Source organism: Pseudonaja textilis, chromosome 15 (genome assembly GCF_049901715.1).
Source record: "Pseudonaja textilis isolate UNSWEBS1 chromosome 15, rPseTex1.2, whole genome shotgun sequence".
NCBI classification, from domain to species: domain Eukaryota; kingdom Metazoa; phylum Chordata; class Lepidosauria; order Squamata; family Elapidae; genus Pseudonaja; species Pseudonaja textilis.
The window spans coordinates 11,199,060-11,212,572 of record NC_142004.1 but is presented as its reverse complement, the minus strand read 5'-3'; the positions used below and the strand labels follow the sequence as shown (position 1 = coordinate 11,212,572).

The 13,513-nt window shown below is 47.0% G+C and overlaps 1 protein-coding gene across 5 annotated transcripts in view; it reads right to left on the bottom strand.

Annotated features, from left to right (window-relative positions):
* MED15 (mediator complex subunit 15) overlaps positions 1 to 13,513 on the bottom strand; it is a 32,178-nt gene that overhangs the window by 15,293 nt on the left and 3,372 nt on the right. For 3 of the 5 annotated variants that reach the window (XM_026717008.2, XM_026717009.2, XM_087913518.1), the window contains exons 4-8: positions 12,953 to 12,982; positions 12,468 to 12,683; positions 6,268 to 6,533; positions 4,328 to 4,603; positions 1,449 to 1,592 (exon numbers count right to left, since the gene is read on the bottom strand). In XM_026717008.2, the coding sequence (XP_026572793.2) occupies positions 1,449 to 1,592; positions 4,328 to 4,603; positions 6,268 to 6,533; positions 12,468 to 12,683; positions 12,953 to 12,982 (932 nt within the window). Of the gene's footprint in view, positions 1 to 1,448; positions 1,593 to 4,327; positions 4,604 to 6,267; positions 6,534 to 12,467; positions 12,684 to 12,952; positions 13,246 to 13,513 lie in introns of all 5 variants that reach the window. The other 2 variants (XM_087913519.1, XM_087913520.1) reach the window with 1 other exon arrangement.

Genomic DNA, 13,513 nt, shown 5'->3' with positions numbered 1-13,513 from the left:
TAGCCGCGTCCCCGCATCACGTGATCAAAATTGGGGGGCTTGGCAACCGGCCTGTATTTACGACTGCTGCTCTGTCCCTGGATCACCCTGTGCAGCTTCCCCAGCCGGCTTCCAGGCAAGCAAAGTCCACGAAAGGGAGCCAGACTGGCTTCATGAAGGAATGGTTCACTTAACAACTGAGGTGATTTGCTTAACAACTGTGGCAAAGAGGAGGGTAAAATGAGGGGCAAATTTATTTCGCGACTGCCTTGCTCAGCAATGGAAGCTTTGGGCTCAATTGCGGTCGTAAGTCAAGGACTATCGGCAGCCCGCAACCCAGACGGGGGACCTTGCGTCCCTCTGAAATAGCCCCCCCACCCCACCCCATTCAACTCTGCTCAAAAATCTTTGCTCAGACAAAGAGCAACTGGCCTCCTATTCTTCCTCCGACGTATTTACTGAAGTGGGGCGGTATTTCTCCACCTCAGCAACTTGAAGATGTGTTGACTTCAACTCCCAGAATTCCCTAGCCAGCATGGCTTCAAGTTGCCAAGGCTGAGGAAACACTGAATTATGGGTTTTGTGCTAAATTTCCCATGGAAGCCACAGGGGTTCTCTTCCCAACACATCCACTCTCCCCCTCCTCAAAGGGCTTGCCTTCACACGTCCAGGGGATTCCTGACAAACACCCCTCCCCCTGAAGAGGCATCCCAGGGCCAGGTGGAAGAGACGGACTTTGCCCGATGCCAGCAAGACTGAACCCGCGTGGCTGTGATGCTGGGAAGGAAAGGGAGCCTCCTCGGAGGATGAGCCTCTCGGGCCAAACTCTGCCTGACAAAATGACTTCTGGAACTGGCTCTCTTGCCAGCCGTGGAGCCACGTCTGCCAGGGGCCACAAGAGCTCCTCCAGGAACAGCCCCGAGCTGAGCCAGGAAGGGAACGGCTATACAGGGGATCCGTTCCAGGAACCTCTTCCTACGTCCAGCCAGATCCTCAGTTCTTTTTCCCTGGAAGAACCGCAGGCCATCAGGCAGCGTGCCAAAAAAAAAAGAGTCTCGCCGGCCCAGCACGGCGGGGCCACGATCAGTGCCATGTGCAAACAGGCTCTTTGGATCGAGGCGGCACCTCAAATTCAGGTTACCCGGAACAGAGAAGAAGTGGGAGGAGCATCCAACCAAAGCTTCCAGGGCAGGAGAAAAATGGCGCACTCACTCAGCAACAGGGAGCGAGGGACCGACTGCCACCAAACCTCTTTCAGAAAAAAACCAGGAAACCCCCCCCCCTAAAGCAGCCTGGGGGCCTTGCCAAGCACAGGGCAACAGGGCCAGCTTCCCCCACTGCAGCAGACAGGAACTGCACTCCAAAGAAGGGCAGACGGGAACTGAAATGGCCGCCTCCTCCTCCTCCTCGCCCCAGGACTAAGAAAGAGGCCCTACCCAGCCTGCAGCTTCTGGCGGGGAGCAACTTACCTGGCTGGATGCTCCCATCTGGGCAGCCTGGACCTGGGAAGCCACCTGTTGCTGCTGCTGCTGCTGCTGCTGCTGCTGCTGTTGTTGCTGTTGTTGCTGCTGCTGCTGCTGTTGTTGTTGTTGGTGCTGCTGCAAAGCTCTGACCTTAAGGAACAGAACCAAGAGTGGATTCTACAGCGCTCAATCTCACGGCTCTCTCGCCAAAGTGAGGGACTCCCATCTTCCCCACCTGTGCCCAGACACCCCCCCCCGCAAGACGTGGCCCAGTTCCTGGGGAGCCTGGCAGCCCCTTCCAAGGCCCAGCTGAAGGATTTCTTTCAAATGTGGGGACCCCACAGATTTCCCTTCCATTCCTAGGATGGAGAGCATGCTGTCTCCGTGCGCAGAAATGCCACGGCTGCCAGGAGAAGGCCGAGCAGGGCCTCCTCTGGTCAGCTAGGCTTCAAAACGCTGAGAATTGCCCGAGTTGGTGAGCTGCGCACCCAGAAACCGTTGCCCACAAACACGAATCTGGTATTAAAGCGCAGGTGTATCATTTTACACCCCTTACCTTTCAGGGTAAGAAGCATTATACAAAGAGTATAAAGAGAAAAATTAAGAGAGGAGATGGGGGGGGGGGGGGAAAGAAAGAAAATTCAGCTACATCAGCACTAGTTACTAAATTCCTCAATACCTCTCTATCTTGCAAAGCAATCTTTATTTTGCTATGTGTTACCTCGTAATTTTATTGTTCAAATGTTTCATTTCTCCAGCAAAACCCCTTTTCTTGGTCTTCATTTTGTTCATCATTTCTCTCTACATGATCAAACTATCACAACACGCTTACTTCATACGCCACTCGCCACTCGCTCTTATTCTCTTACCATTCACATTCCTCTACTCTCAGCTTTATGGTTCTACTGATATATGCAATGGTCATTTTCCATTTAATAAAACGGACAGAAGTACAGTCTTATACCTAGCTTTTTAATAGATTTTTTAAATTAAAAAACAGACTACATGCTATCTGTTTTTTTACCAGTATTTGTATTTCTTCATTCTCAAAAAACATTTTCTCGTCTATTTTTTGTTTTACACACACACACACACATACACACACACACCATGCAACTGTTCGCTCCATCTGACGAACACATTTATTCCATTCTTTGATACATTAATTTTCAGATCTTTTATTCCTTGATATATCAAATTATCTATTAAAGATTTGCTTAAAACCAGGTTTTAGCCAGCAAGCTATACATTTTTGTCTCTCTACACTTCTATCACAAGCATTTCATATACTTTTAATCCATATTGTATTCTTTCAAGCAAGGAGACATCATCTCCGTGCTAAATGTTACCAGACATATCATCTGCCTTTACATAAATTTTATTTTCATCAAATGCCACTCTTAACTACATTCAGCGAAACTCCATAACAATGTAGTTTCACATTCTTGCAAAACTTTCTGAATTCACATCTGTTTATTTTATCGTACTTTAACATCTCTCAATATACTACTGTTAAATTACTGAAGTTTGCAGATGATACAACAGTGATTGGTCTCATTCTAGACAACGACGAATCCGCATACAGATGGGAGGTTGAAGAACTAGCCTTGTGCAGAACAATCTGGAACTGAACACACTCAAAACCGTAGAAATGGTGGTAGATTTTAGGAGAAACCCTCCCATACTACCACCTCTTACAATATTAGACAACACAGTATCAACAGTAGAGACCTTCAAATTTCTAGGTTCTACTATATCACAAGTCCTAAAATGGACACCTAACATCAGAAACGTCATCAAAAAAGCACAAAGAATGTTCTTTCTGCGCCAATGCAGGAAGCTCAAACTGCCCAAGCAGCTGCTGATCCAGTTCTACAGAGGAATGATTGACTCTATCTGTACCCCTATATTTGGTTCTTCAACCCAACAAGACAGACACAAACCTCAACTGATAGTTAGAACTGCAGAAAAAACAATTCCTACCAACAACCTGCCTTCCATGGAGGACCTGTATGCTGCACGAGTCAAAAAGAGGGCTGGGAAAATATCTACAGACCCCTCACATCCTGGACATAAACTGTTTCAACTCCTACCCTCAAAACGACGCTATAGGGCTTTGCACATCAGAACAACCAGACACAAGGACAGGTTTTTTTCGAATACCATCACTCTGCTAAACAACTAATTCCCACAACACTGTCAAATTAACTACTAAGACTGTATTACTATTCTTCTCATCTTTACTAGTACCTATTTCTTCCCACCTATGGCTATATCCATGTTGCTTGTATCTTTACAACTTATACTCTTTTTATTGTTTGCTAGTATGATTTGATTGCTTATTAGTATCCTATGACTATCACCAAGTGTTGTATCTTACGATTCTTGACGAATATATTTTATTTTTTCTTTAAGTACATTGAGAGCATATGCATCAAAGACAAATTCCTTATGTGTCCAATCACATTTGGCCAATAGAGAATTCTATTCTATTCTATAACCATCAAAATTTGCAGCCTTCCAATTGTTCATTTTTACCCATCCTTTTCATCGTTTTTAAAGCCAAACCTATCATTATCCAGCTCTTGACATCAACAGCATTTCCCTAGAACTTCTAAAATATTATTCCCAGCTACGGTATCTCTGACCTGAGCTGCATTGCAAATAATTTCATAAGTTTCAGTTTCATCCTGTGTCGGAGACTTCTTGCTTAGCCTTTTATTCTTAGTTTTACAATGAACTTTTATTTCCATTAAAACCCTCTGCATTTTCTCTACCTCCGTGAACCATTTCCCTGTTTTCTTCGACCATTCTACATTACTGTCTTTCGAGGCACCCGGGAAAACGGACGCAGGCAATCAGAAGCCGCCAGCCTGACCCCTTACCTGCATGGCTTTTATCTGCTGGGGCAGGATGGCCATAGACATGACCTGGGCAGGAATCTGTCCCGGAACAGTCTGGGCCTGGGAGACCATGGGCTGGGGAGGAAGCGACTGGGACGGGGCTTGGGCCACCTGCTGCTGCATCGGTTGCGGGGGTGGCGGCTGAGGTGGCGGTGGCTGCTGCTGCTGCTGCTGCTGCTGTTGCTGCGCCTGAGCAGCCTGCTGCTGCAGCTGTTGCTGCATCTGAGCAATTCGCTGCAGTTGCTGCTGCTGCTGCATCTAAAGTCAGAAGTGCAAAGAGAAGGAAGCATTACCAGGAAGGCGGCAAGAGCAGCACAGAGGCCCCCGGGAAGCTCTGCTGTCGTGTGTTGGGAGATTTGTCAGCTGGTGCGCCATTCAAAATCCAAGAAAGGGAATACTCAAGACTCCATTAATCAGAGAAAAGATATCTTTTGCTGGAAATCAAGTGGTTAGCAACAAAAGAATTCTGAATCTGAGAAAATGGGCGCGTAAATCACACCTGCAAAGTAATGGCAATGTTCCCACCCCCAATAGTTCAATTGGCTCATCCAATTAAAAGTTGTGTGTGTCATCATGTGGGCATCTCCAGGTGGTGATGAGGCCTCTGTCCGTTGACCTTGACATATTTTGATAAAGAATTGCAGCTGCGCATAGCATTGGATAGAAGCATAAGCAAGAATCTACCCACACACACCCCCAGCTTATACAGTTCTGGTTTGTAACACCTCCAGCTCACTTCCCATAACCAAATCCCCGCTCCTCCCCCCGTTACTTATGACAGCCGAAAGATGCAAAGCAAAGGGAGAAAATCTTGAAAATCTGACATTCGGCCCTCCTGCAAAAGAGACGTTAATCCTAGAAAAGATAAAAAATAGAAGGTAACAGAAAATATACAGGTAACACCATAATACTATTTTTTAGGGTTTATCGGGATATTTAGCACGAAACGCCTCGATAAGCTTAGGAGCTCTAACGTCCTTCCCGTTCACCCTTTCAGACTGGGAAGGAGGAAAACGTTTCCAAACAATCAAATATTGGAGTCAACCCCAAAGTCAACCTGGATTCCTTTTTCTGTCTGCAGGAGCAGATTCAAACAGCCACCTATGAACAGGCTGTGATGACCCAACGGGGCATGATACGAAGGCAGCACAGTCACATAAGTAAGAAAAGTCCCTTTGGTGTCTGCAACTTTGCCCCCAATGTCCAGGTTACCTTCAGTTGAAGAAAAAAACTCTCCCAAGAACAGTCTTTAAGCGGAGGAAATTCAGTCCAAAAACAAAGTACATATGAACTGTAAATAAAAATCCACACAAACCACGCTGCAGTCATTAACTTGACAAGACAGGAGAAGGAATTGCAGCCTTGAAAGCACAGCCAAATACACACACTTGGGAAGACGCCAGGAGCCCAGGTAAGCCTTGATAATACCAGATAATTTATGATTTGCTCCCAACAGTTTGCTGTGTGCAACTTCTCTTTTTAAACACTGTGTTCCCAACTGCAGCTAATGAAGGGAATCAGGGCCTTTTCCTCCCCCGTAAGCCATGCAACTCACGTTGCTCCCTTCTCCATTCCTCCCTGCGTGCCCTAGGATGAAGGGGGTGGGCCTGGATCTTCCTCCGAATTCCCACTCCCTTGCTCTGCTCAGCTGGACTTTGCCCTTCCCCACACTCCCTGTCAGCTGCTCAGCCTCCCCCTCCAAATCAGATTCCGACAGGGGCATGAAATGGGGCCCCTCTTTCCCTTGGGACCCGAGTGGAGCAGAGAAGACCCAGTCAGACTGAGGGTCTCAGGGGAGCCAGCCCAGCCCCTTCCCAGGATGACCACAGGAGCTGGCCTGGCCAGATCCTTCTTGTCTGCTGTTGCTAGGCAAGAGAGAGAGAAAGAGAGAGAGAGGGTGACGTGGACGCTTTTAGTCTCACCTGTTGCTGGCTTTGTTGATGCAGCTGCAACTTGAGCATTTGCTGCTGCTGCTGCTGCACCACCTGCATTTGCTGCTGTGCAACCGCTGCCGCTTGCTGCTGCTGCTGCTGCTGCACCTGGGCCTGGAACTGCTGTTGCTGCATTGCTGACTGCTGGGCCTGGAACTGCTGCTGCTGCTGCTGCAGGGCAGCCTGTTGCTGCTGCTGCTGGAACTGCTGCTGCTGTTGCTGCTGCTGTGCAGCCATCTGCTGCAGCTGGAGCTGGGCTGAGGAGACAATCACAAGGGTCCCCATGCTGAAAGCACCCCAAGACCCACTTTGGAGCGGAAAACCTCGGACTCTGCACACCTGGGACCCTCCGCCTGGGCTGCCGTCTCCTCCCTGGACCTCGCAGTTTTGGGGCTTCCCAGAGGTAGGGAGAACGCTTGGCGAGAGAAGCAGAGCTCTGAGGGTGATGGGCAAAGGGGCAGCCTCACTCCTCTGCTGCCACAGGGACACCTTTACTTCCCCCCCGGATGGTTGTCAGGTCCTTGTGCTTCACAACGAGGACAGTTATACTGGCAGGCTTAGCAGCTTTGCTTTCAGCGGTGCTCACAAAAGGGCTTCAATAACTATTCTTTATCGACAGAACCTGTGCCTATGTTCAGAGAGGGAGAGGTTGAAAAAAGATCCCTTGGCACTCCTGAAATGGCCCAGCATCCCTGGAAGGTGAAGCTAATCTCTCACCTAATAATGAATTACTCTCACTAATCCCAATTAGGTCCTCACTACTAAATAAGCAGAGCTTCTCCAGAAAGCAGCTCAACATGTTGCAGTAGAAACTGCAGTTAGACACCAAGGGATTTGAAATAACCTACATATGCTTAGCTTCTGCTACGAACAGTTCTTTTAAGCTAGACGCATATTTGAACTGGGTTTTTTTAACCCTGCAACTGCATTCAGGAATGTAAAACGAGAGAACGTACGTATAAAAAAATACCCTTCTCGGCCTTATGGGTGGTCTTGTCTTCCTCAGTCTCAGGGGTTTGGGGCTTTCAAGGCTCTCTGCAGGATCTTAGGAGTCACTGCCCCAAAGTGCTCCTGTGGCCACTTACGCCCTGACTTTCCACACCCTCTCCAGTTCCTCCTTCAGGCCTTGGTCCATCTTTCTGAGGTTGCTACTACTTGGCACTGCTGCATCTGTCACCTCCGCTGCCTTCTGGTCTACTAGCAGGCTCGTACTTGTCTGCCTGCCTGGATCTGGTAGTCCCACAGGATCCCGGCCTTCTTGTTTTACACAAGCTCCTGTGGGATCTCCATCCAGACTCGGGAAAGACTAGCCTATATTCCATACAGATGTTTCAGCTTTTTATTGCTCTCTGGGATTCACTTCGTATTTCATATTCAAGTGACCAACCGTTGTAAGTCAAGCTATTATTTTTTTAATGGGCAGCTTTCTGGGACATTAGCCTCCCTGTCTTTACAAATGCAAAGGAGATTCTCATCCTGGAAGTGGCAGCTCTCTGGACAATGGAAAAACAAAATCAAAAGGAGGAGACAACAGCTATGAAGAAGAAGGCGCAAGCGGGCAGGGAGTCTGAACCAATGGAATAAAAGCCCCTCTTCCCTCACTCTATTTGACTAACTTACATGTACTCGCTACTAGGGCGGATGAAATGAATGTAAACAGATGCAACTCGGATTTTTACAACTCAGCAGCTCTCTGTTTCACAGAAACCTGTCTAAATGAGTCAACTGATGATAGCGGCTTGCCCATCCCAGGGTTGCAGATGCAGAGGGCAGACAGAATTGCAGAAGCATCTGGTAAAAAGAAGGGAGGGGGGGGTGTCTCTGCTTTTATATCAACCACCGGTGGGGTAAAAATGTAACTAAAGAAATTCTGCGATGTGTGATATGGGCATTAATCATCAATTGCAACCCTTTTTAATTCTCCATGAGAGTTTTCCACATTTATTCTATTTGCAAGGTACGTTCCTCAACAAGCTTGCATAAACAATGCATTAACAAACTCTAGCTGACCAGATTATCTGGGCTTGAGAGATACCCAGACTCGCTCCTCATTGCATTAGATTTCAGCAGTACTAACTTAAGCCAAGATACTTTCAGCATGTCAACTGTCTTACTAGAGGCAAGTATATTTTAGATCACTGCTATGCAACGTTAAAAGAGGCTTATGGGTCTTCACCACGAGCAGCTGTGGACACCCTGGTCATTATACAAATCACCCTGTACCTGTTTATAGACGAAACCATAAAACCATCAATTAAATCAGTCAAGTTTTGGACTGAGGAGGCATAGTTAAAGCTGCAGGCTTGCCTAGACTGCACAGATTGGAACCTTTTTCCAAGATACCTCTGCAGACTTGGATGAACTCACAGATACTGCAACATCTTATGTCAGTTTTTGTGAAGACCTACGTGTGCTGGCCAGAAACCTGCAAATACACAGTAACAACAAGCATCGGTTCACAGCTAAACTCAAGCAGCAAGATCGTGCTAAAGAGGAAGCCTATAGGAAAGGAGAGAGAATGCTCCACGATCAGGCCAGGATGTATTCACAAGGGAGATCAGAAGAAAGAAGCTACTCTGAAAGGCTGAGGAATCAGCTCTCAACAAAGGAACCAGCAAAATGTGTGTGTGTGTTGGGGGGCAGGGGGGATATTACTAGTTACAGCAAACCTCCTTCCCATGCTGAAGGGAATCAACAACTGGCAGATGACCTGAATGTGTTTTACTGTAGGTTTGAGAGGAAACCACTTGTCACCTATCTCCATCTCAGATACATGAACAATAGCCAAGCTTACAACTGACCCTAACCCTTTGATGCCCCCCTCCCCACACCTCTGGTGATCACAGAAAAAAAGATGTGTGAGATCTATTGCACAGACAAAGCCCTGGAAAAGCACCAGGTCCAGTCAAGGTAAGTCATCCTTACTTGAAAGCTTGTGCTGACCAACTGGCCCCCATCTTCACTGGTATCTTTAATAAATCACTAGAGATATGCTATGTTTCTTCTTGCTTCAAATGCTCTGCTACCATCCAGGTGCCAAAGAAACCCTCCATCAAGGAGCTGAACAACCACAGACCATAGTTATGAAAACCTTTGAAAGGCTAGTGCTGGCCCACCAGAAAACCATCGTGGATCTACTGTTAAGACCCCTTGCAATTTGCCTACTGAGCGAATGGATGATGTTACTATGGCTCTGCACTGCATCCTACAACATCTTCGGTCTCCAAGGATCTATACAAGGGTCCTTTTGGTTGACTTCGGCTCGGCATTCAATGCCATCATTCCAGATATTCTTGTAAACTAAACCGATTAGCTAGCCATGCCGGACCACACTTACAAGTGGGTCATAAATTTTGTAACCGATAGGAAGCAGCAAGTGAAGTTAGGCAAAAATCACATCACAGAGAATTAGCACGGGGGTGGGGCAGGATTGTGTGCTCTCCCCCACTTCTCTCTCTATACCAACGACTGTGTCTCAAATGATCCCTCTGTTAAAGTACTCAAGTTTGTAGATGATACAACAGTCAATGGTCTCATTCAAAACAACAATGAATCTGCATATAGACAGGAAATGGAAGAACTAGCCTTATGGTGTGTCTGGAACAATCTTGAACTGAAGACACTCAAAACACTAGAAAGTTAGTTTTTGGGAGAAGTCCTCCTGTTCTACCACCTCTTACAATTCTACAGACGGTATCAACAGTAGACCCCTTCAAGTTTTTAGGTTCTATAATATCTCAAGACTTAAAATGGACACCTGACATCAAATATGTCATCAACAAAGCACAACAAATAACGTTCTTCCTGCACCAACTCAGGAAGCTCAGACTGCCCAAGGAGCTGCTGATAGAGGAATTATGGAGTCTGTCACCTGCACCTCTAGGTCTAGTTTGGCACAGCAACCCAACCAGACAGACACAGACTTCAACTGAGAGTTAGGACTGCAGAAAGAACAGCTGCAACCAGGCTGCTTTCCATTGAGGACCTGTATGCTGCACAAGCGAGAAAATAACTACAGACCCCTCACATCCTTGACATAAACTGTTTCAACTTCTTCCCTCGACGCTATAGGGCATTGCATACCAAAACTACCTGTGTGCGTGTGTGTCTGTGCTTATATATACACAGAGTATATGTATGTACAGTTGTGTTCATAAGTTTACATATCCTGGCAGAATTTATGATTTCTTGGCCATTTTTCAGAGAACATGAATGATAACACAAACACTTTTCTTTCGTTCATGGTTAGTTGTTGGCTGAAGCCATTTATTATCGATCAAGTGTGCTTACTCTTTTTAAATCATGATAACAGAAACTATCCAAATGACCCTGATCAAAAGTTTACATACCCCAGTTTTTAATACGGTGTATTTCCCCCTTTAACATCGATGACAGCTGGAAGTCTTTTGTGGTATGTGTGGATGAAGCTTTTTATCTTCTGCCCAGACTTCCTGGCAAACCTTCCTGTAAATTCTTGGGCTGTCTTGCATGAACTGCACGTTTGAGATCTCCCCAAAACGGCTCAATGATACTGAAGTCAGGAGGCTGAGATGCCCACTCCAGAAACTTCACTTTATTCCGCGGTTGCCAATGACAGGTCGACTTGGCCTTACGTTTAGGATCATTGTCATGTTGGAATGTCCAAATATGTCCAACGCACAGCTTCCGGGCCGATAAATGCAATTTTTCCTCCAGTATATGTTGATAACAGACTGCATTCATCTTGCCATCAATTCGGACCAAAACGATCCACCTCCGTGTTTCACAGTAGGAATGGTGTACTTTTCATCATAGGCCTGTTGACCCCTCTCCAAATGTAGCGTTTATGGTTGTGGCCAAAAAGCTACTCCAAATGGCTTTGTGCCAGAAGGTTTGAGGCTTATCTCTGTGCTGTTTGGCGTATTGTAAGCACGATGCTTTGTGGCATTTGCCTAGTAATGGCTTTCTTCTTCCAGCGACTCGACCACGCAGCCCATCCTTCTGCCAATGTCTCCTTATTGTGCATCTTGAAACAGCCACACCACGTTTTCAGAGAGTCCTGTATTTCCCCTGAAGTTATTGGTGGGGTTTTCTTTGCATCCTGAACAATTTTCCCAGCGGTGGTGGCAGAATTTTTGTGGATCTATCTAATCATGGTTTAGTTTCAACAGAACCCCTTGTTTTCCATTTCTTGATTAGTGTTTGTCTACTGCTGATTGGCATTCTCAGTTCCTTGGATATCTTTTTTATATCCCTTTCCTGTTTTATACAGTTCAACTACCTTTTTCCGCAGATCTTTTTACAATTCTTTTGCTTTCCCCATGACTCAGAAGCCAGAAACGTCAGTGCAGCACTGGATGAAAAATGCAAGAGTCTGTCAGGAGTCCAGGAACTCATTGACCTTTTACATACACACACTAATTACAAGCAAACAGAATCACAGGTGAGGATGGTTACCTTTAATAGCCATTCAAACCCCTTCGTGCCAACCTGTGTGCATATTATCAGGCCAAAACCACCAGGCTGTGTAAACTTTTGATCGGGCTCATTTGGGTATCGGTTGTCATTATGATTTTAAAAGAGTAAACACAGTTGATCGATCATAAATGGCTTCAGCCAACCACTAACCATGAGTGAAAGAAAAGTTTTTGTGTTATTCATATTCTCTGAAAAATGGCCACGAAATCATAAATTCTGCCAGGGTATGTACACTTATGAGCACAACTGTATATACGTGCATGTCCACCTTAAATAAATGGCACCATACTAGTTTGCTTAATCTATCTAAGCCAATAATTTCCCAGAGTTTTTCCCCTTCTCCATAATTCCTAACATCTTCATGCAATAATAATCAAAATGCTATCTTGCTAATATTTGAATAGATTGTATTTAGCAGAGACCAAACACCTCTACTGATCTGGAAAGAGATAGAAATTGTAATACAGCTGTCCTAATTAAGTTTCTCCTCTGAAAGTGTATCTGAACTCAGTTCTTTTTCAGGTGACATGTAAGCCACAACAGGGTATCACATCAATGCTTTTGGAGTCCTATAATGAAGAGAGGGGACTTGCCTTTGGGCTTAAAAGAGACTCCTGCATTCCTCCATGGAAGTGAAGTGGGCGAGTTCTGGGGGAGGCCACGCCCCCACTGCCAATCCCAACCCCGTCAGAGGGAGCCTCCCCCAAAGCCAGGGGCCTGCCCCAAACACTTACTTGGCTGGCTGGCGGCAGGGAGGTTGGGGATGCCGTGAGGGGCTATCCCGGCAGGTCCGGGAGGCTGCTGCCCTGGGAGATTCATCGGCTGTCCCATGGGGGCCCCGAGCCCACTCATACCGGCCAGGGAGGCTCCCTGAGGACGGGAAGCCATCCCCATGGCCCCTGGTCCTGCGGGAGGGCCCCCCGTCAGGTTCTGCAGCGCATTCATTGGGTCTGGGGAGAAAAACAGGCAGGTGAATCTGCTCCGCCAACTCAGCGGAAGAGTCAGCCCCTGCCCCGCCCCCGTCTCAGACCTCCCCCCGTCTTCCGTGAAGCAGAGGTCTGATTCTGGGCACCCCGGCGGAGCCTGAAGGGCTGTCAGAATGCCCTTTCCAGAGGCCATTCCCTCTGGGCAGCCCAGGGGACCTGCCTCCTCAGCGAGAAAAGGCCCTGGGGGGAAGCGTCCCTGCAAAGGAAGGGGACAAAGAAGAGCGGCTCCTTACCGCTGACCGAGGCCAGAGACTTCTTGTTGTCTAGGAAAGAAAAACGGTAACAGTTATACACAACAGATTTAGGGAGCGACCCGACTGGGCCAACAGGGCTTCTGCTGGGGATTATGGGTCTTTTTCCTTTAAGGCAGGAATCCTTTTACATCTATAGCTGGAAATGCAGAAAGGGGGGGGGGGGCTGGAGCCCCTAAAGTCTTGGGCTCTTCCTCCAACGGGCTTCTAGGCCCCAAAGTCCCCTTTGCGACGATGTTTGGGGGCTCAGAGTTAATGGCAATATCCCTCAATTCCTGGAAAAGAAAATTAGACCAACCGAAATGAGCTGAATAATTATATTACCGCTATTATTCCATAGGAGCCTCAAAGGTAAAGAAGAGAGTATCCCACCCCCTCAGAGTTGCGGTAGTCCTTCAAAGAGAGGACTTGGCACAGTGGGCCTGGCTTTCTCATCCCTCATTTTGAGCTCCCTTTCTTCCTTCCTTCTTTCCCTCCCTCGAGCTCAGCATAACACAATTCTCCTTTGGGTTTCCGGGAACCGAGATCAGGCCCAGCGACTGC